The sequence below is a fragment of the Herpailurus yagouaroundi genome, unplaced genomic scaffold (assembly GCF_014898765.1).
Source record: "Herpailurus yagouaroundi ecotype Mexico unplaced genomic scaffold, PumYag 166, whole genome shotgun sequence".
Taxonomy (NCBI): domain Eukaryota; kingdom Metazoa; phylum Chordata; class Mammalia; order Carnivora; family Felidae; genus Herpailurus; species Herpailurus yagouaroundi.
Window position 1 is genome coordinate 31,842,445 of NW_024412407.1, and position 21,299 is coordinate 31,863,743.

The 21,299-nt window shown below is 39.0% G+C and overlaps 1 protein-coding gene and 1 long non-coding RNA gene across 7 annotated transcripts in view; one reads left to right on the top strand and one right to left on the bottom strand.

The window, feature by feature from the left end:
- Nucleotides 1-2,762: 2,762 nt before the first annotated feature.
- Nucleotides 2,763-18,534, bottom strand: MGST1 (microsomal glutathione S-transferase 1). 6 transcript variants are annotated; one of them, XM_040488807.1, is made up of 5 exons: nucleotides 18,422-18,534; nucleotides 15,428-15,543; nucleotides 12,277-12,423; nucleotides 9,956-10,050; nucleotides 2,763-3,375 (listed from the first exon to the last, which is right to left on the bottom strand). In XM_040488807.1, exons 3-5 carry the CDS (start codon nucleotides 12,400-12,402, stop codon nucleotides 3,129-3,131), a joined length of 468 nt encoding a protein of 155 aa, XP_040344741.1. In that variant the 5' UTR covers nucleotides 12,403-12,423; nucleotides 15,428-15,543; nucleotides 18,422-18,534; the 3' UTR covers nucleotides 2,763-3,128. The 6 variants fall into 6 exon arrangements, with proteins under 6 accessions (XP_040344741.1, XP_040344740.1, XP_040344738.1 ...); XM_040488806.1 differs by having other exon boundaries at nucleotides 15,433-15,543; nucleotides 18,391-18,520; XM_040488804.1 differs by having other exon boundaries at nucleotides 18,391-18,520.
- A 66-nt stretch (nucleotides 18,535-18,600) lies between these two features.
- LOC121038867 (uncharacterized) overlaps nucleotides 18,601-21,299 on the top strand; it is an 8,961-nt gene continuing 6,262 nt past the window's right edge. The window contains exon 1 of the long non-coding RNA XR_005794549.1: nucleotides 18,601-18,794. This is a non-coding gene — a long non-coding RNA (uncharacterized LOC121038867). The remainder of the gene's footprint in view (nucleotides 18,795-21,299) is intronic.

The following is a 21,299-nucleotide window of genomic DNA, read 5'->3' on the forward strand; positions in this document are numbered from 1 at the left end:
GAAACTGATCCCATTCACAATTGCACCAAGAAGCATAAAATACCTAGGAATAAATCTAACCAAAGATGTAAAGGATCTGTATGCTGAAAACTATAGAAAGCTTATGAAGGTAATCGAAGAAGATTTAAAGAAATGGAAAGACATTCCCTGCTCATGGATTGGAAGAATAAATATTGTCAAAATGTCAATACTACCCAAAGCTATCTACACATTCAATGCAATCCCAATCAAAATCGCACCAGCATTCTTCTCGAAACTAGAACAAGCAATCCTAAAATTCATATGGAACCACAAAAGGCCCCGAATAGCCAAAGTAATGTTGAAGAAGAAGGCCAAAGCAGGAGGCATCACAATCCCAGACTTTAGCCTCTACTACAAAGCTGTCATCATCAAGACAGCATGGTATTGGCACAAAAACAGACACATAGACCAATGGAATAGAATAGAAACCCCAGAACTAGACCCACAAACGTATGGCCAACTCATCTTTGACAAAGCAGGAAAGAACATCCAATGGAAAAAAGACAGTCTCTTTAACAAATGGTGCTGGGAGAACTGGACAGCAACATGTAGAGGGTTGAAACTAGACCACTTTCTCACACCATTCCCAAAAATAAACTCAAAATGGATAAAGGACCTGAATGTGAGACAGGAAACCATCAAAACCTTAGAGGAGAAAGCAGAAAAAGACCTCTCTGACCTCAGCCATAGCAATCTCTTACTCGACACATCCCCAAAGGCAAGGGAATTAAAAGCAAAAGTGAATTACTGGGACCTTATGAAGATACAAAGCTTCTGCACAGCAAAGGAAACCACCAACAAAACTAAAAGGCAACCAACGGAATGGGAAAAGATATTTGCAAATGACATATCGGACAAAGGGCTAGTATCCAAAATCTATAAAGAGCTCACCAAACTCCACACCCGAAAAGCAAATAACCCAGTGAAGAAATGGGCAGAAAACATGAATAGACACTTCTCTAAAGAAGACATCCGGATGGCCAACAGGCACATGAAAAGATGTTCAGCGTCGCTCCTTATCAGGGAAATACAAATCAAAACCACACTCAGGTATCACCTCACGCCAGTCAGAGTGGCCAAAATGAACAAATCAGGAGACTAGAGATGCTGGAGAGGATGTGGAGAAACGGGAACCCTCTTGCACTGTTGGTGGGAATGCAAATTGGTGCAGCCGCTCTGGAAAGCAGTGTGGAGGTTCCTCAGAAAATTAAAAATAGACCTACCCTATGACCCAGCAATAGCACGGCTAGGAATTTATCCAAGGGACACAGGAGTACTGATGCATAGGGGCACTTGTACCCCAATGTTCATAGCAGCACTCTCAACAATAGCCAAATTATGGAAAGAGCCTAAATGTCCATCAACTGATGAATGGATAAAGAAATTGTGGTTTATATACACTATGGAATACTACGTGGCAATGAGAAAAAATGAAATATGGCCTTTTGTAGCAACGTGGATGGAACTGGAGAGTGTGATGCTAAGTGAAATAAGCCATACAGAGAAAGACAGATACCATATGGTTTCACTCTTATGTGGATCCTGAGAAACTTAACAGGAACCCATGGGGGAGGGGAAGGAAAAAAAAAAAAAGAGGTTAGAGTGGGAGAGAGCCAAAGCATAAGAGACTGTTGAGAACTGAGAGCAAACTGAGGGTTGATGGGGGGTGGGAGGGAGGAGAGGGTGGGTGATGGGTATTGAGGAGGGCACCTTTTGGGATGAGCACTGGGTGTTGTATGGAAACCAATTTGACAATAAATTTCATATATAAATAAATAAAAATAAATAAATAAATAAATAAATAAATAAATCTAAATCTGTGTGGATTTATATGTGTTTATATGTTTGTATACTTATATATATTTCATGAATTTTTATACGTATATATTAATATTTTTATGTGGAAACCAAACAGCATTATTAGAATGCTCAACCCATTGGGTGAAAGTTTATAGGAAAACAGGATTTGGGTAGTGTCAATTTGTCCCCATGTATGATTACAAAAATAAAAAGATATCTTTATAATGGACAAATATGGTTGATACAATCTTACTAAGTTGATCAAATTGAACAACACCAATTAACAGGGCAAACTGACATCATATGCTTATTGATATGTTGTAATGTGGAAGACACAGCGTCACCAAAAATGTTTAATCTGAATATAAAAAGAAGAAAACAATAGAAAAATAAAGTCAGATTAAGGTTCATCCCGTAAAACAAGCATTTACTCCTCAAAAAAATGTCAATGTTATTAAAGACAAAAAAAAAAAAAAAGAAAGAAAAGAAAAGAAAATGAAAGAACTCTTCAATTTCATTGAAAACTAAATAGAAACAATAACAAAATGCTTGTGTAGTCCTTGTTTGATTCCTGGATCAAAACTAGGGCAGTTATAAAGGACGTTATTAGGAAAATCAGGGAAATTTAGATATGAATTATATATAACATTATTATATTAATGTTAAATTTCTTGTGTGTGATCATGATATTGCACTTATTTGGAGATTGTCTTATTCATAGGAGATCCATGTTGAAGTATTTAGAAGTGAAGTATCATGATTTCTGCAACCTACTTTGAAATGATTCAGAAAAAAACATTGAGAGAGTGAAAGCAAGTAATAAAAATGTTAACAGTTGGTAAACTTGGGTGAAACATATATAAAGGAGGATTGTACTACTTTTCCACTTTCCTGTAGGTTTAAAACTTTTGAAAATATAAGATGGGAAAAATTAAACCAAATTAAACTATTCTCCAAATTCTTTATTTCGTATGTCTGTTTCAGCAATATTGAGATACAGGGGTATCATACATACACTCACCCTTTTTATAGATTTAAAATATTAAATGTTGAATGAATGTTACAAATTATAATCTGAATTATCACAAGGCACTTAAATAGGAAATCAAAAGACTTAAGAATTGTGTTAAAATTTCAGTACAAGCATAAGAATAAAGGATATTGGTCATGTTAATATTCAGGCTGTTTGCCCCATCTAAATTTCTCTGCTCCCCTCCCACTTAAAATCTAAAAAAAAAAAAAATCATCATAAATTGGAAGTACAGAATTCTTAGAAAATAACTGGATGATGAGTTGTAGGATTCTCCTTACAGGTACAATCTACTCTTTAGCAACCTGTAAGCCATTGAAAAAGTAACTCCATAGCCAAGAAAGAAAGCCAAAGCACGATTTGGCTGGGGAAGGGGTGTCAAATACGCGACTGTGTGGTAGATCCGTGCTCCAACAAAGAGTCTGAAGTGCAGGATGGCTGTAGAGAGATCTGGACCACTCAAGGAATACAGAAGGCCAATACCAAGAAATGGCACAATGTTTTCAAGGTCATTCAGGTGAGCTCTGTGGGAAATTAGCAAAACACTACTTTCAAAATCAGTAGACATATATTCATTTTTCCATTTCTTTTAAAACTAAACAGATTTTTTAATATGCGTATTTATTTCATTTTTGTTTAAATTGCCTTGCCCTTTAACCATCTGGCTTTTATTTAACATATCATTATTTTTGTTTCTACTATTAGTGTATCTCAACATATAATAACGAAGACACTTTGCACTTTCAGGAATATCAGTCTTAAAGCTCTTTTATATTATCCCAATAGAAGCAGTGACAGTGATACACACACAATAAGGTCTCAGTGAATGCTTTGTTCATGCACTGGGGCCAGAAGGGAAGCCATCTAGTTCAACTCCTAGCCCATGCATCAGTCCCTTAGCAGAATCCCCAGTGAGTATCACCTAGACTTGATTAAGCACTCTGAGGGAAAGGGGATTCTCTGCCTTTGAAAGTAGTATATTCTCAACATCTCTCCTTTCCCTATATACCAAAGCCAAGCCTTCCTTCTTTTCCTTTTGAATGGTACCCTTTATTTCTCCAGCTGCTCTGATTACCTTGCAACTTTCCTTTTATCTTGTATTGAATGTATGTATGGTCTCAAATTCTTTCCAGAACATGGTGAGATAGGATTAAATAAACACATATGTAAAATGTTTTCTAATCATCACTGATTTCTGTCTCCCCAAATGCAAGTAACTTACTTTAAGCCATTCATTTATCTTAACATTTCCAAGACATATTACTTTATGTTTTTAATTATTTGTCCCACATGTCATCGATATCAATTTTTTCAGTATTGCATACTGAAAGCATACTTCATTTCACTTCATTTGTAGCCCCACTCAGTCCCTGACATTGGATTTACATGTGGAAATTTACATATTTCTATACTAATAGAAATAGCTTTACATGTGGAAGTAATGAAAAGAAAAAAAAAGTCAAGGTTAAAAATGAAATGGGGAGATTCTGGAAAATCTTTATCTGCAAAGTATCTCCAATGGCGAATTGTTACTAGAAACTTTTTGGTGGGGTCGATAAAGTCTCAAAAATTACAACAGGAAACCCGACAGTCTTTCTTGGAGACTCTTTCTCCTGTCTCCACACTGAAAACCCAGTGTCTGATCACCAGGGGGCGCTGTGCACACAGTCGCTGCATCTCTAAGGATACTGACTCCTTTCAGAACTAAGGTCAATGGTTATTGACAACCTGACTAGAAGATCAGCTTCAATAATGGCTTTCTCCTCTAGAAGTACAATGGGCATGGGGGGTGGGAATGGGAAGGGAAAGTGGGGAAGAATCTAAAATCTCATAATAAAATATCTTTTATTAAGCTTTCACACATGACACTTGGATCCTCCCTTCAAACTTACTAATGCTATTGAGAGTCTAATTGTTATCACTTTCAAGTCCCGGGCAATGTTATGAGTATAGGGTCATGATTAGCATCATGGATGTGATTACCTTCTCTAGAAGGGAGGTACAAAAAGGTAAAGACAAAGTTTTAAACTGCTTACTGTCTTTTTGGTGGTTTTAGTAACTCCACAAAGCACTACTCACCTTTTCTAAAGTTTATTCTTTTTCACCATAACACTTATAATTTTCTGATACAGTTTGAAATTTTCACATTGATTCTCTGTCCTGAAACTATTTTAGATCCACACGCTTGACACAGTCCATTTTTAAGACAGGCTGATTTACTCTGCAGGACTGCTAACTTAACAAATATATAACTAAGCGAAGCAGAGGCTAAAATTTTATTCACGCTATCTAGCACAGACTTCTTAGAAGAAAACATTCTTGTTTAATAAATAACTTGGGATTGAATTTTTGCATAAGAAAAAAAATGTGAATTTCATTTTGGTACTGGTAGAACAAGAGAATGCATGGGGCAAAAGCAGAGCCTGCAAAATGATGTCCTGCTGGGCATCATCCGAAGCAAAGAAGGTACAGTGCAACTTCCCAGGGAGAGGCTGCTGAAGGACACCGTCAGAGCTCTGTCTAACCTACAACTTGAAATGTTTGCGTTGCCGTAACGTGACTCAATTTAGTCAAGTCTATTTTAGCCACATTTCTTAAGTTGGTTTGTCGAGAGTTGAGGAAAGAGCCAAGTTTATGCTAGTCTCACAAAATGTAGACAATGGAAACACGCACAAATGTAGGGCCCAGACTGACAGGGAATCTGCAGAAATCTTGGGAGAGGTTTCAGACTCTCACTGGGAATCAAAAATGTGATAATGTAAATATGATCTAGATCCTAAAGGGACTAGAGGCTCTAACTGATACCTGAATTACAGAAGTAAATTTTTCTTATTTCAGTATCCATTTCATTCTTCATATTCACCAAACAGAAGTGGTGCCATCAGCTATACTCATGATGTTTCCTATGTTAAGTATTCGCCACAAAACTAACTATCTGTATGTTTGAGTATGGTTGTGAAAACACTTCATTGTTTCTTTAATTTTATATAAGTTCACTTATTCCTTGAAATGTACCTAGAATTGCACCATGTGTGGATGAGCATTAGAAAATACTAGATGTGGGGCGCTTGGGTAGCTCAGTCAATTAAGCATCCGACTTCAGCTCAGGTCATGACCTTGTGGTTTGTGAGCCTCAGCCCTGTGTTAGGCTCTGTGCTGACAGCTCAGAGCCTGAAGCCTGCTTCAGATTCAGTGTATCCCTCTCTCTGTCCCTTCCCTGCTCATGCTCTGTATCTCTCTCTCAAAAATAAATAAACATTAAAAAAAAGAGAAAAGAATACACTAAATGAGAAATCGATATATAACTTTGATGTTTCAGTGTTAGGACATGGTAATTAATAGATCAGTAATAGAATCCCAACAACAACAAAAATTCTGTGGGTGAAAAAGGGACAGCCAAGATGGTGACACAGGAGGCTCCTGAACTCCCTCCCTTCCACAGCCACATCAAATGTAGAGCTCCACACAAAGTAATTACATCTGAAAGAAATCCAGAAAACAACTGCGTGACTCCTAGACATTGAACAATACCCATCTTTAAGGCTGAGACACAGTCTTGCCATAAACCCTACCCCACAACTGAGAGGGAATTTCCAACTCCCAGCTTCTTCCTGAGGAGGAGTGGGTTTGGACTTCACATTTAGTGCCCAAACATTTAAGACTCTCACCCCAGGACAGAACCCCCAAAATATCTTGCTCTGAAAATTACTGAGGATTGCATCTCAAAGACCCACGAGACTTACAACAAATAAAATAGAGAAGTTAAGGGATGTACAAGACTTGTGTGTCAGCACAGAGGGAGCAGGCAAAATTGTCCATCTCCCAGTCTTTCTCTTAAAGGTCTGCAACTACATACTTTGAAATCTACTGCCTAAGCACCAGCATGCTTGTATCTAGGTTCAGTCTTTGATCCTTTGTAGAAACCAGGGAAGCTGGCGGATACTTCCCTGGCCTTCTCTCTCTAGCTTGATCCCAGTCACCACTATCTCCCTGGAAGGAGTTTATACACATGTATGCACTCCAACCTTTATGGCTGCAGTCCTAGGGAGGGGTCCCTGGGTCACCTGGCCCTGATCAGCACTAACAGTCATGAGTTAGTTAGTTAGATTTTATTCCCACAAAACATAGCAAACAAAGAATCAGTTCTCCACCAGCTCAAGCAGTCACTTCGACTATCTGTTCACATGGCTATACACAGGCCCAGCACAGATGGAGTTGACAAAAATGCCCAAACCCCAGTATCTCCTTAGAAGGGGCATAACTACATACTTTCCCAGCTGTTACTTAAATGTCCAGCTTCCAATTAGCCTATATTTAAATGTTGACTGTGATCCTCCCTTTGGAACACTTGACAAATCTTGACATACCTTGAACTATTGGGAGCCAGTAAAAACAAAGATGGCAGCTTGGACTGTCACGAAGGTCTGAGAGACAACAGGGCTCAGGCTAGGATAATTGACAAGGTTCATTTCCTACATGACACCACTCTGTCAAGACTGAGAGAAGTGGTTGTTCTAATGCACAGAAACCAACACAGTGCCAAAGAAGACGAAAAAACAGAAGAATATGTTTCAAACCAAAGAACAAGATAAATCTACAGGAACAGATCTTAATGAAACAGAAATAACTAGATTTACTTAATACAGAGTTCAAAATAATGATCATAAGATGCTCACTAAGGCCAGGAGAGAAATGCATGAACAAAGCGAGATTTACAACAGAAATAGAAAATATTAAAAAGTGCCTAAAAGAAAACACAGAGCAGAATACAGTAACTGAATTTAAAAATTCAATAGAGTGGTTCATCAACAGACTAGATCAAGTAGAATAAAGGATCAGTAAACTTGAAGACATAGCAGTGGAATTCATCCAATTATAGGCAAAAAAAAGAAAAAATAATAATGAAAAAGTAAATATAGTTTATGGAACTTATGGAATATAATTAAAAAGATTAATTGTATGTATGTATGTATGTATGTATTATGGAGGTCCCAGAAGTAGAAGAGGGTGAAAAGGGGGCAGAAAGCTTAGCCCAAAAAATAATGGTTAACACCTTCCCTAACCTGGAGAAATAAACAGATATCCAGATACAGGAACCTCAGAAACTACAAAAAAATATGAATCCAAAGAAACCCACGCTGAAACACATTATAAGTAAATTACCAAAAGTTGAAGACAGGAGAGACTCTTAAAACCAGCAAGAGAAAAGCAGGTTGTTTTATACAAAGGAACCCTATAAGACTATCAGAATATTTTTTACCAGAAACTACAAGGCAGAAGGGAGTAGATGATATATTCTACCGTTTTAAAAGAAAAAGAAAAAAAAAAAAACAATAAAAAACCTGCCATCAGGAATCCTATACCTGACAAAGTTGTTCTTCAGATTGAAGAAGAGATAAGAGTTTTCCAAATAAAAGCTGAAAGTATTCATCACCACTAAAGCAGCTAGAAATATTAAAGGGTATTCTTTAAGCTGAAACAAAAGGACAGCAATTAGTAAGAAGAAAATGTATGAAAGTATAAAACTCATCAGTAAAAGCAAATGTAATTAAATTCAAAATATACTAATGTAATGATGGTGGGTAAATCACATAACTCTAGTATAAAGACTAAAAGACAGGCACCTGGGTGGCTCAGTTGGTTAAGCGACCGACTTCAGCTCAGGTCATTATCTCATGGTCTGTAGGTTTGAGCCCCACGTCGGGCTCTGTGCTGACAGCTCAGAGCCTGGACCGTGGTTCGGATTCTGTGTCTCCCTCTTCCTCTTCCCCTCCCCTGCTCGTGCTCTGTCTCTCTCTCTCTCTCTCTTTCAAAATTAAACACTAAAAAAAAATTAAAAAAGAAAAGACTAAAAGATGAAAGTAGTATAAATAACTATAACAAAAGATACAGAATGAATGGATAAAAAAAACCAAGATAAAACTAGATGCTGCCTACAAGAGACTCATTTCTGCTTTAAGGACACAAAGACTGAAAGTGAAGGGATGGAAAAAGATATTCCATGGAAATGGAACACAAAAGAGAGCAGGAATAGCTACACTTATATCAGACAAAACAGGCTTCAAGCTAAAGATTATAAGAGATAAAGAAAGCCATTATATAATGATGAAGGAGGTCAATTCATCCAGAGGATATAACATTAGTAAATATTTATACACCTATCATAGAAGCATCTAAATATATAAAGCAAATATTAACAGACCAAAAGGGAGAAATGACAATAAAGTAATAATAGTAGGGGATTTTAATACCCCACTTTCAACAATGGATAGATCATCCAGGGACACCTGGATGCTTTAAGTATATTATAGATCTAAGTATATTAATTATCTATCTATATATAGATATGTATATGTATATATATATTAATTATATTAGGAACCTGTGTGAATGGTATCTTGGCTTATTGTTTTTCATTGTTTATTGAATTCTCCGTGCATTAAACATAATACCTACAAAGGACAGAGAGAAAGAAGGGCAAGATTTCCCATGTTCATATTCTGAGTCTTGTTTTTTCAATTTTTATTTATTTATCTTGAGAGAGGGCTAGAGAGTGAGTGTGTATGAGACGAGGAGGGGCAGAGAGAGAGAGAGAGAGAGAGAGAGAGAGAGGGAGACGGAGGGAGAATCCCAAGCAGGCTCCATGCTGTCAGTGCAGAGCCCGACATGGGCTCCATGTCACAAACAGTGAGATCATGACCTGAGCCAAAATTGAGTCAGACACTTAACTGACTGAGTCATCCACCCACATTTTGAGTCTTATGCAAAAGTATCTTCAACCTTTCACACAAGCTGACACTCTCAACTCTAGAGAAAGATGACAAAACACAAGAATCTACTATCCTCATTTTACCTCCTACCTGTAACTACTTTCGAAAAATCCCTACACAGAACAAAGTTATTAACCCCAACAAAGTAGGAAATTGGCAACATGTACAATTGCAGTGAGAGTTGGAGACTTCTACATCCCAATTTTCCATAATTATTATATGGACTATATAAGATGACTGCTTTTCCCTCTTCTTAGGACCCTCAACATCTCACTGAGCTCCTTGACCAAAACTCTTTGATAAAATAGATAATTTCAGGAGGCAGTGTGTTTACCTTCGCACACGTTCCACTTTGTCATCTGTCCGAAGATATTTCTTGGCATTTTCTCCTTTGCCAAACCCTGCACAGTCTTCTGGGTTGGCAAAAACCTATTCCAAATACCAAGGAATAAAAAATGCTGTTCAAATACCAAATAACAGGTGAGTATTCTACCTGATAAGTTATTTGGATTTTAACAGAAGAAATACAGGCATCCAGATTGGCCCTTAGGAAAAAATTCAGAGCTCAAGCACAGGTAAGGGTCTATACTTTAAATCTTCATTTTTATTAACAGTCCAAAATTTTTTTAAAGAAAAGCATAAATAGGGACTTAAATAAAACCAATGTATAAAAATAGCAAAAAGGAACCAAAACGGGAAAAGAGAGCATAATTTTAAGTTATCATTGACTATTATTATGGTGAATTGGCATTTTTTTTCACAGTGATGTTGATATAACTTCTCTCAAGGGTATTAACATTTCCAACTGACTGGTTCATAGGAAAGTTGTAAGTTTACCAGCCAAGGATGTTAGAGAACGGGCAAGAAACATAAAAGAGTGAGAGGCGGGAAATGTATTTTGTACTTTGTTAGGATATGTGTATCTCTTTTCTTTTGCTGAATTAACACTTTGGGTTCAAAAATACAGTGAAATATAAGAAGCTGAATTGCATTCCTGTAAAGGACATGTTCTACGGCATATATTCATTTATTTCTTCCTGCAATGATTATGCTCTTTGATATGATTTCCCCATCCCTTGAAACTTGAAAAATGCATTTAAGAAATATTTAAGTATGCTCCACTGCTTAATAATTCAAAGCAAAGAAAAACATGAACTACAAAATTAGCCTAATTTACACTTAGAAATCCATAAATATTATAATATTTTTCTTAATATGATATAAACATTTATTTCAGATTAAGATGTTGAAGAGAACTGATGAGAAAGGACATGATACAGGATCAGCTCTTGAAGTCAGCTCTGTCTGGCACACACTAGATGTTCAGTAAACATGTTTCAAACAAGTAAACAAATGTATTACAATGACAAGTGCATGAGATTTGAGTTTAAAGCAGTCTGAATTAGAATCTCAGCATCACCCTTTATTGGTGCATAACGTCTCTGATCTTCAGTTCCTCAACTGTAAAATGGGGGGGCTAACCCTCAATTCCCGTGATAATATGAACGATGATGTAAAATGATCCTGTGATTTCACACATACCAAGAGCACCACACGGCTACATATCATTGGTATTCCACAAATCTGAGTTCCTTTCTCCTTTCCTTATAAGACGGGGAACATTTCTGCTATGCTGCGTGCCATGTTTCTAGAGGACACTGTGGAGCTGGTGGTAGGCAACTACCTTACTGCTTGCTGCTCTAACACCTGGACCTATTAGAGCCTTAAACGTGTCTGTGTGTGCCCGCGTTAAAATGTAAATGTCCTTGGGAAGGAATTATACCTCAAGACAGTAACAGGGAAATATCTTAAGGATGACTGAGCTCTGGACAAAAGCAAGTCTCTGGGCAAAAACTCAGGACAGGCACTCCTAGAGAAATAGGTGTTTCCAGGAAGTAGTTGCTGACGAGGGACGACATCAATGAAAATAGTTTCTGTGTCAAGGTAGCTTTGCTCTACCCCCCTTACTGTGTTAGAAACCCTGCTTGAGTACAGGATATATGTTCCAAAATCTTTCTAATACCTTCCCCAACCCTCCATTTTAGGAAAAAAATCACATTCTTATAATGCTGGGCAGAAATAGCATCTACTTAAGAAGTTGGAACTACACAAAATTCAAATGTCTTGTCCCAGTCATAAAAGACTCTATTGATAATCATAAGAACTTAATTCTGTCCCCAAAGGTATATCCTTCACCTGTCATAGAACTGAAGACACCAGTTAACTGTCTGGAAAATGACTATTTTCTAAACTCTAGCAGGCAAAATTAACTCCAAAATTATAGAACGTTTCCTTGAAAACTTTGATACTACAGGAATCTCATATACTAATATGAGGAACATACAGGAATCTCAGGAATCTCATACACTAAGAAGCATTGAATCTGCTTATAGAATGCAGGAATCTCATATACTAAGCAGCATGACAAAAGGTAAAAGCCACAATGAAAACAACCACTTAGTCGTTTCCAGGAGAAAGTGCCTGTTCCATAAATATATCAGATGCATCTGTACCAAATGACTGCATAATGCATTTGCAATATTAAACAATGTGCCATTGGGCTTTACCAAAAAAAAAAAAAAAAAAAGTAAATTAAGAAAATTGTTTTTCCAAATTTCAAGTCTTAAAGGAAAATATCGCCCCTAAATGTCTTACCTTTCTTGTCAATCTAAAGAATGCAGTTGCAGTACTCATAAACATCATTTTTGAAAGAATAATCGTTGTATAGGAAGCAAAGGCCATGAATACTTCATTTTCCATAAGCTCAGTGAGGTCAACCATTTTTCAATTTTGGTCTGGAATCTTAAAAATATTTTAGACAAGATAGGAAAAGCAGACATAAATACCCCAAATAACTTGACAGTCACATAATGTTCTTACATTGCAGCATTAACTATATTGTTCTTAAAAAAGGATCTTAGGTTTATTCACAGAAGAAATCATCTCTTTTTCAATTTCAAAATAAATAGTATCAGGTTGTTTTCTAGTTCTATAACATTAAGCCTGAAGATATCAAACAGGCATGAAGCGAAAATGAAAATGTAGGGGTATGAGAAGCAAAGATAAATGGGCAAAATTCTATAAAGAGAGACTAAAATCATATTTTTGCATCATACTGCAAGCTGGACCCAAAAGACCAGAGTTCATGGACTGATCTCATTAGAAACATCAAATTATGTACATAGTAGCACCATTAATGTTTGATTGGGAATGCCTAAATTCTAATACATGTCCTGCTTTAGAAACCCAGCTTATAGCTTTTTGCCATTTCAATAGTGTTTAGGATCCCAGGCTACAAGATTTGAATTCCAGTCCCACCATTTGGTTAACTTTGGTTCAGAGATTCGACCTCTCTGAAACGAAATTCTTCATTTATAAGATAGCAATAGTAATGGCTCCTAACTTACTGGTTTGTTGCCAGGATTTAATTGAGATAGCATGTGGAATAAATTTATACTTAGCACAGCACCTGGCCCATGAAACACCCTCAGTAAGGTTTATTATATTGTTATGATCATCATTATCAGCATGATTATGGTCATCATCAATACCAACACAAGTGAAAAAGGGGAAGCAGGATATTAGAAACAAAATGCTAGGCAAATGCAAAGTAAGGAATTGGCATTGATGGTACTTTCATAGAATAAATAAGGGAAGAAAGATTATCTTTAATTTTTTTAATTTAATTTAATTTATTCTATTTTATTTTATTTTTGAGAAAGACAGCGAGCACACGAGTGAGGAGGGGCAGAGAAAGAAGGGGACAGAGGATCCTTAACGACAGCAGGGAGCATGACTTGGGGCTCGAACTCATGAACCGTGAGATCATGACCTGAGCCAAAGCCAGACGTTCAACTGACTGAGCCACCAGATGCCCCAGGAAGATGATCTTTATATAAGTCGTCAGGTTACTTCACATTGCAATGAATGTTACTGTCTGGAGTTGGAAGTATAATTGGGAATGCACTCAGAAGGAGTAGACTGGTGATACTGAAGTCAAAGTGGGTAGGGATTAAGTAAAGCTTCAAATTTAAATTTCCTACCCTGTCCGGTAGCCATTCTCTTTAATGTCCTCTCATTCTATGATCAGCCCTGCTATCTGCTTCTTCTATCTTGTCCACATAAACACATATCTTTTCTCATATCCACCCTTGGCATGTAGTACTGTCTCATACGCAATGTCCACTCCTGCCTTTAAAACTCAACCCCTGAATGCCACCTTCTTAGAGTGACATCTATCAAATTCTGATCATTCTATCCATCTACCAATAATCTATAAATTTATATCTCTTCTTATACTGTGTTACTGGTCATCCTGTGTCTATGCATTGCTGTTAGTGTGATCGAAACAACATACATATACGCTTAATTTTGTAAGAGCTCACTAGGTGTCCAATTCTGTCATGTACTTTATATGCATTATTTAATCTTTGTAACTATACCATTACAGTCCTTATAACTATATCCATTTCATAGATGAAGAAAATGTGACTCCAAGATGTTAAGCAGCCAAGTTAGGACGCAAACCCATGCCTATGACTTCATATCTTGTACACTAACTACACTGTACTATCTTCTTCAAGAGACTGCAAACTGCTGGGGTGCCTGGGTGGCTCAGTCAGTTAAGCACCCAACTTCAGCTCAGGTCATGATCTTGCAGTTCACGAGTTTGAGCCCCGTGTGGGGCTCTGCGCTGACAGCTCAGAACCCGAAGCCTGCTTGGGATTCTCTCTCTGCCCCTCCTCTGCTCACACTCTATCTCTCTCAAAAATAAAAAAAAGAGAGACTGCAAACTGTTTAATTCTCATTCAACTAACATTGTTGAATCCCTGCTCTGTGGCCAGCTGGCACATCTTACATCTGTTATCTTGTTTCCTCTTCCAGTGACGCTACAGGGTAGGTAGTATTATTCCAATTTTTCAGGTAAAGAAACCAAAGCTTCCCAAGTAACCCCTGTTTTACAAGGTAGGCTGAAAAGGTACTTTGGATTTAAGCAAACAGAAACTATATGTCCCCATTTAAGAAATAAAACCAAATACATACAATAAACTAATCCACCTCCACAGGTCAGTAGTCTTGAAAGCACAGAATGTTATATAAGCTCTCAGTGCAAGACAATACTTTTAGTGCCATTTAACGTATCTGATCTTGTTCCACTAGTGGGGGCAGGGGTGGGGAGGAAGTCATGAATAAACTGCACTGTCCCTCAGAGTTCATGTAATTAGCTTAATAAGGGATCCCTAAGCCTCTGGACAGAGATCTGAAGAAACATAGCAGGAATGTTAATTTTAAAAAATTGAGAAAAGTTTATCAAGCAGGATTGTTGTTATTTAACAATAATTTTACATCTAAAACAGTTTCTGTAGGTCTCTACGAATGTTTGCAGAATGAAATTTATTTAGCAGTGGAATGCCCAGAGAATGGTCTTCCCTTTGTGAAAACTGGTATTGAAAAAGTAGAGGGGTGCCTGGGTGGCTCAGTTAAGCGTCTGACTTCGGCTCAGGTCATAATCCCACAGCTCGTGGGTCCGAGTCCCTCATCCAGCTCCGTGCTGACAGCTCAGAGCCTGGAGCCTGCTTCAGATTCTGTGTCTCCCTCTCTCTCTGCCCCTCCCCAGCTCGCACTCTGTCTCTCTCAAAAATAAATAAACATGAAAAAAAAATTTTTTTTTAAGAAAAAGTAGAGAAAAAGTGGAAGCGTTCCAGAACAGCTGGTGGTAAAAGCACACAAAGATGTCAGCAGTTGGAGGAAAAGGGCAATGAGAGGTTTTTTTTCTTTAAATGTGAACAACACATTGAAAGTGCACCTCACACAAAGTTTTTCCAACACGGAGAATGTGGCTGAACTCCTCAGGTCTGTGGCTTGGGGAAATGGGCCAATGCCAAGCTTCTGATTTCATACCACAAACCACCTCTCAGAGACCTGAGGGCCAGGTGAGGAATAATGAAGGTAAGACATTAAGAAATAGAGAAGTGATTCATGGCATGGAATAAAATGATGCCGGACTAGACTTCTTTTCAAAGCTGATTTGTCAGTAAGTTGCCTTGAGCCCACGTCATGGCTGGACACTGTAGTCAAAATGCAATTACTGAAAGGTTTTTACTAGAAAAGGTTGCCAGGAGGGAGGAGAGCAATATAGTAGTACTAATAATTAAAAGAGTAAAATGTTAGGTGTTTTGAGTATTCTAGGAGTGAGGTCCAAATCATCAAAGAAAAGACAAAACATGCAAGTTGGTTATGAATTATGGAAAATAAAATATTACGGGGCGCCTGGGTGCTTTAGTTGGTTAAGCCTCTGACTCTTGATTTCGGATCAAGTCATTGTCTCACAATTTATGGGATTAGGCCCTACATTGGGGTCTGCATTGTCAGTGCAGGCCCTGCTTGGGATTCTCTCTCTCCTTCTCTCTGTCCCTTCCCCACTCTCTATCTCAAAATAAATAAATAAACATTAAAAAAAGAAAATAAAATATTACAATGATGTCATATTTGTATAGTGTACTGTTCCTTTCATTGTCCATCATGGGTCAGCACAGCAGAGAATACCTCCATCATTTTTGCCAGAGAGTAGGGCTCAGTCCCCTAAGGTAGAGGTGACTGCTTCTCCTCTGAAGGGACAAGGAGAAGAGTGTTGAGCACACAGAGACTCTGGAACTAGACTAGAGTCCAGGTGAATTAGATTCTGCCACTTACTGGTGGGGATTTAACTTCTCGGGGACTTACCTCTCCTGTATAATGAGGTTAATACTTCCTTTCTCACGGGATTCTTGTGAGTGTCAAATGAGTAAAGTCTGAAGATCTTGGAAAAGTACTCGGACCTGGTAAGTGCTATATAAGCATTTGGTAAATAAGTTCCTACTTTGGTACTGTCCTAGGCACTGAGGAGATCATTTTAGAGTTTTCAAAAAGCTTTTACATGATGTCACCTGATCTAGAAAACTCTAAGGTAGTCGGAGCAAGTAATATTTGTCTCTGCTTTTAAGGTATAAGGAAACCGAGGCCTGGAGAGGTAGAGTGAGTAATCTGACCCAAATTCACAGTAGAGGGACCAAGACTAGAATCCAGTTTTCTTAAGTGTTCAGCTCATCATGGGCTATCCACCATCAAGGCTAAGAATTCTAGACTACTTTGGTTTTCTGGGAGCCTTTTTCTGCCCAATCTCATCTTCCTACCTTGCCCTCCCCACCCAGCACCATGCCTACCCCCACTGTATCTATTACAGTTGAGTCTATCTCTCAACTATGGACTATTCCTCTTGTCTTTACAGGCTCTTGGCCAAAAAGGACAAAGTTCTTATTTATGGTGGCCTTGTCACATCAATATTGCGAAACACACAAAAAAATCTGGGCACACATCTCCGGAGCCATGACTCTGCAACTTTTCACCTTCTAAAACAAATAGAACGCTACCACAAGATAAAGAAAAAAGATGATTCAATGGCCTTTTTGCTGGTTATCAATTCTAGAATTTCTGGACGGGTTGAGGCAACTGCAGCCCTGGCCTCCTATACTTCAGAACCCAGGTGCCGGGAGGAAAATGCTGAGGGATCTGAGTGGATGTGGGGTAAGGCTGTTCTCAGGGGCCAGTGCTGACCTCCCTTCCCAGCCTCAGTGACTAATCAAGTCCTCTCTCAAACAAACCCTTAGAAAAACTGTACTTGTCCACCACAGAGCAATATTCAAATCTGGGCTATTTGTCATTTTAGAAAATGACCAAAGGTGGTCAACGAACACACATAGTCCTCTTATTTTGGAAACAGGACAGGACCACAAACCCTATTATAATCTACGCTAACTCCCAGGGCAGGAAGCCGCCAGGGGAGGCAAAAGGTGTGTGTAGCTTGGTTCTAAGGCCCTAAGAACTCTAGTCTTAACATGGCTGAAAGGCTGTAACCTGAGGGTCTGGGGGAATTTTCCATCTGCCGTACAACAATGCTTGATTACAACCCACTTGGCATTCCCTTGGAGAGAAAACAGGCAGAAGGCAAAGGAGAAAATAAGAGTGCCCAGACTACCAAGAGGCCTTGGGACTATTTCAAAGGAAACAAGGAGATGGGAGATTTACACGCACCCTTCTCTCCACTGCCCCAGTCCAGTGATAGCAATACTGTCTGAGGCCTCAACTCCCAAATCAGAGTTTCCCACGGCTTCTGCCTCTGGACTGGGGAGCTGGCTACAATATTACAAAGTTTAACCTATGTCCTCCTGCACTTTGCCGCTGCTGTGGCCGTTGTGGTTATCTCATTATCATTAGACTTGCTGGTGTTTTTCTCGCCTGTGAAAGTGAACCACGAGGAGCAAGTTTTTCCTGTATTTCCGGAGGTGGGAAAGCCAACTTGGCCCAGGGCTGCAGGAATTCACACTCTCAGGGTGAACAGACGTTGCTTCAACGGTAGCACCTTCACATATGACTACAACTTGCACCTCCTTTTTATTCTCCCTAAATTCCAGGGGGCCCATTCAAAGTGGACGTTCCTCTGGCTTGAGAATAAAACATGAGTAACGCACCACTTAAACTCAAGAAAGACTGACTCTCTCAAGTTTCTTTCCCGGAGTTTGACAAAGGGGAAAACTTACCTACAAGGGAGGAGGGTCTCAGCTCCCTTTCGGAGGTGACAGATTGAAAAGCCAGCGCGTAGCAGCTAAATGGAGCCAAGGAGTTTCACGCGGGCAAAGACCACTCCAGCCCACACCCGCCTCCTGCAAGGCTCCTGCCCGCCCACCACCCTCTCGGTGCCCTCTCCTTCCGCATCCCCTGCCCGGCACGTACAGTGAATCCGAGTAGGAATCCAGCCACAAACCTGTCCCCAGCGGGCGTGTCGCGCTGCCACCGCGGGGCGTTCACAGCGCGGGCAGACGGGACAGCAGGCAGGCCCCCTGCCCACTCTGCTAATTTCCTGGTACTCGCGCTGCAGCTCCAGAAGCAGGACTCCCAGCCCTGCGAAGCACCTCCCCCAAATCACCCGATTGTTGTGCGAGGGAGGAACCGTGGCCCACGCGTTCCCCGCTGGGACCTCCTCCGCTGAGCTCCAGCGCTCGGGTCGAAGCCCTGCCCCCCCCCCCGCCCCCCGCGCTGTGTCCCCTATTCAGGGGGGTGGGGTGTGAGCGGTTAGTATAGGACCTTGGTCTCCTCGGACTTTTCCAATGTGGAAGTGGAAAGCAAGGAAAAGGCAGGTGAGTCCTAGTTAGCTGAAAACAGTTTTTAAAGGTTTTACTGTAGCGTTTTGATAGTTTTAAAGCTTTATAGAAGATTTAAATCTCTGGGGGAGAAAACAAAACCTGATTAGAAATCATTGATAAAATTGCCTTCCAGTGAACTTCGCTTTGCCTGAGCACGTGGCAAGGCAAAAGCTGGCAGGGACACGATATAACATTTAGGAAAGAGCACCTATAGTCTTCCAAATCTGGGATCCCAAGCAACTTGCTTCCTCACTCTGTCCCCTCTTGTTCAGGGTCCAAACTGGATTTAGAGGAGATTATATTGGATCAGTTGATTACACAATCAGCTTAGTACGGTTTTTCAGGGACATTTAGGGAGTATTTTAGGGAGGCATGGTTATTCTAACGTCAATATCTAGATTAGGGATATTTCCAAGCTTCCTAGTCCCCACAAAAATATTTATGGATCTAGCTTCCCTGGTTTTATCTAAAACCATTTAAGGATTTATGTTTGCAATCTATGTTACTTCTCTCCTGGTAATACTTCTCACACATTTACCACCTGCTGTGTAGTATACTGCCTTTTCTTTTTCTTTTTTCTTTTTTTTTTTCATCCTAATTTTACCTACTTCAGGTTCCAAGGAGTGCCCTCAGAACTCGCTGTCCAGGATTTGATGGACAAGTCCTTGTTCTACCAAAAAGGGAAGTAAGACTTACCAATTTGCTCTAGAAAGCAGAAATTAATCACAAGCCTGAGAACAACTTCTGTACAAGCATCTCAGTAGGAGTATTTGGGAATCTAGCATCAGTGCTTCATTTTCAGGTCTGCATCTTTGAAAATTATACTTGTTTACTTATCTCAGTAAAGGGTTCTGGAACCTGTCTATAACACTAACAGGAGTAGGACGGACTTTGAGATGAATTCTCGCCATAGGAGGTTAGTACTCTTTTCATCTATTACGAGGTGATACAGCCCAAACCATAATATTACAGACAAAGGCGCAGAGAGCTATTATTGAGTAACTTTATCTCTAGAATTCCAGTTGAGCAGTTCTAACATGTTTTTGAAAAGAAAGGAGCGAAAGGAGCACCTGACTCATCTGATGCTCTAATTATAAAATGTATCCAAACTTAACTAATCAATGAAGAAACCGTGAGCTCCTGCTATCAATAAACCATGAGCAATTATTGCCTGTTATATATATGACACTGTCTTTAGTACAATGTCAACCCTTGGCACTAATTAATTTAATTCAAAAGCCATTTATGAAGTGAATTCAAAGCACTTCGCTTGATGCTAAAATCTGAAACTAAGATAAATAGCATCAGATAATTTTGCTCAAGGAGTTTATAATCTAGAAAACAAAGACAATGGCCAAAAATGTAAGAAGGTGACCAAACTTGAGGAAGAAAATATTTCCGTTTAGAAATGAGAATGATAATTGGGGTATGAACTAGGGCAATAAAGAATTGACACCTTTGGGGCGCCTAGGTGGCTCAGTCGGTTAAGCTTCCAACTTTGGTTTAGGTCCTAATCTCATGGCTCATGGGTTTGAGTCCCCCTCATGCTCTGCACTAATATCTCAGAGCCTGCAATCTGCTTCCTGTTCTATGTGTGTGTGTGTCTCTCTCTGCCCCTCCCCTACTCACACTCTGTCTCTCTCAAAAATAAACATTTAAAAAATGAAAATAAATTTTTTATCCAATTTGTTTTACCTTGGGTAAAGGGAGGGGTTCAGACTTTGAACCCTTCTCTTCATCATTGTTTTAAGTCTATAATAAAATCTTTCAGGGAAGTCCTATCCAAGCTTCAGGACAAGTAATTCCCTAGTAAATATTAAAACAGTTTAAAAGGTCAGTGATTTGGGGGTGGGGAGAGCAGTGGTCATTCAGCACAGTAGCTGCCACAGCAAAGACAAAGGAAATCAAATCAGAAAGGTCTAGAAGAATAAAGCATTTGCAATCTTGCAGTTCTTGCCTTTTAAAAAATCCACAGAGGAGAAATATCAGAAAGGACTGACATCACTACAAGACATGGCTTACTGTAAGTGGAAGGGATCAGGTGCCCATCATTTCTTGTAATTATCTTAGATTTTTTTTTCTAAATCCACAGAAAACGTGTCCCTATAATCTGAAACTAAGGGGGCATATCCTTCTTGAAGATTGAGTAAACATGCCTGAGAACTTTTAAGAAAAGTGAAATAAAAATAAGCAACATTCTAAGCATACAAATTTTATTTTAGAATTATAATGTGCTTTTTAAAAGTATACTAGAGGGGTGGCTCAATCAGTTAAGCATCCCACTTCAGCTCAGGTCATGATCGACTCTTGATTTCAGCTGATGTCATTATCTCACCATTTGTGAGTTCAAGCCCTGTGTTAGGTTCTGCACTGATAGCTCGGAGCCTGGAGCCTGGATCATGTTCTGTGTCTCCCTCTCTCTCTGCCTCTCCCCTGCTCGTGTTCTCTCTCTCTCAAAAATAAATAAATAAACAATTAAAAAATAAATAAATAAATAAA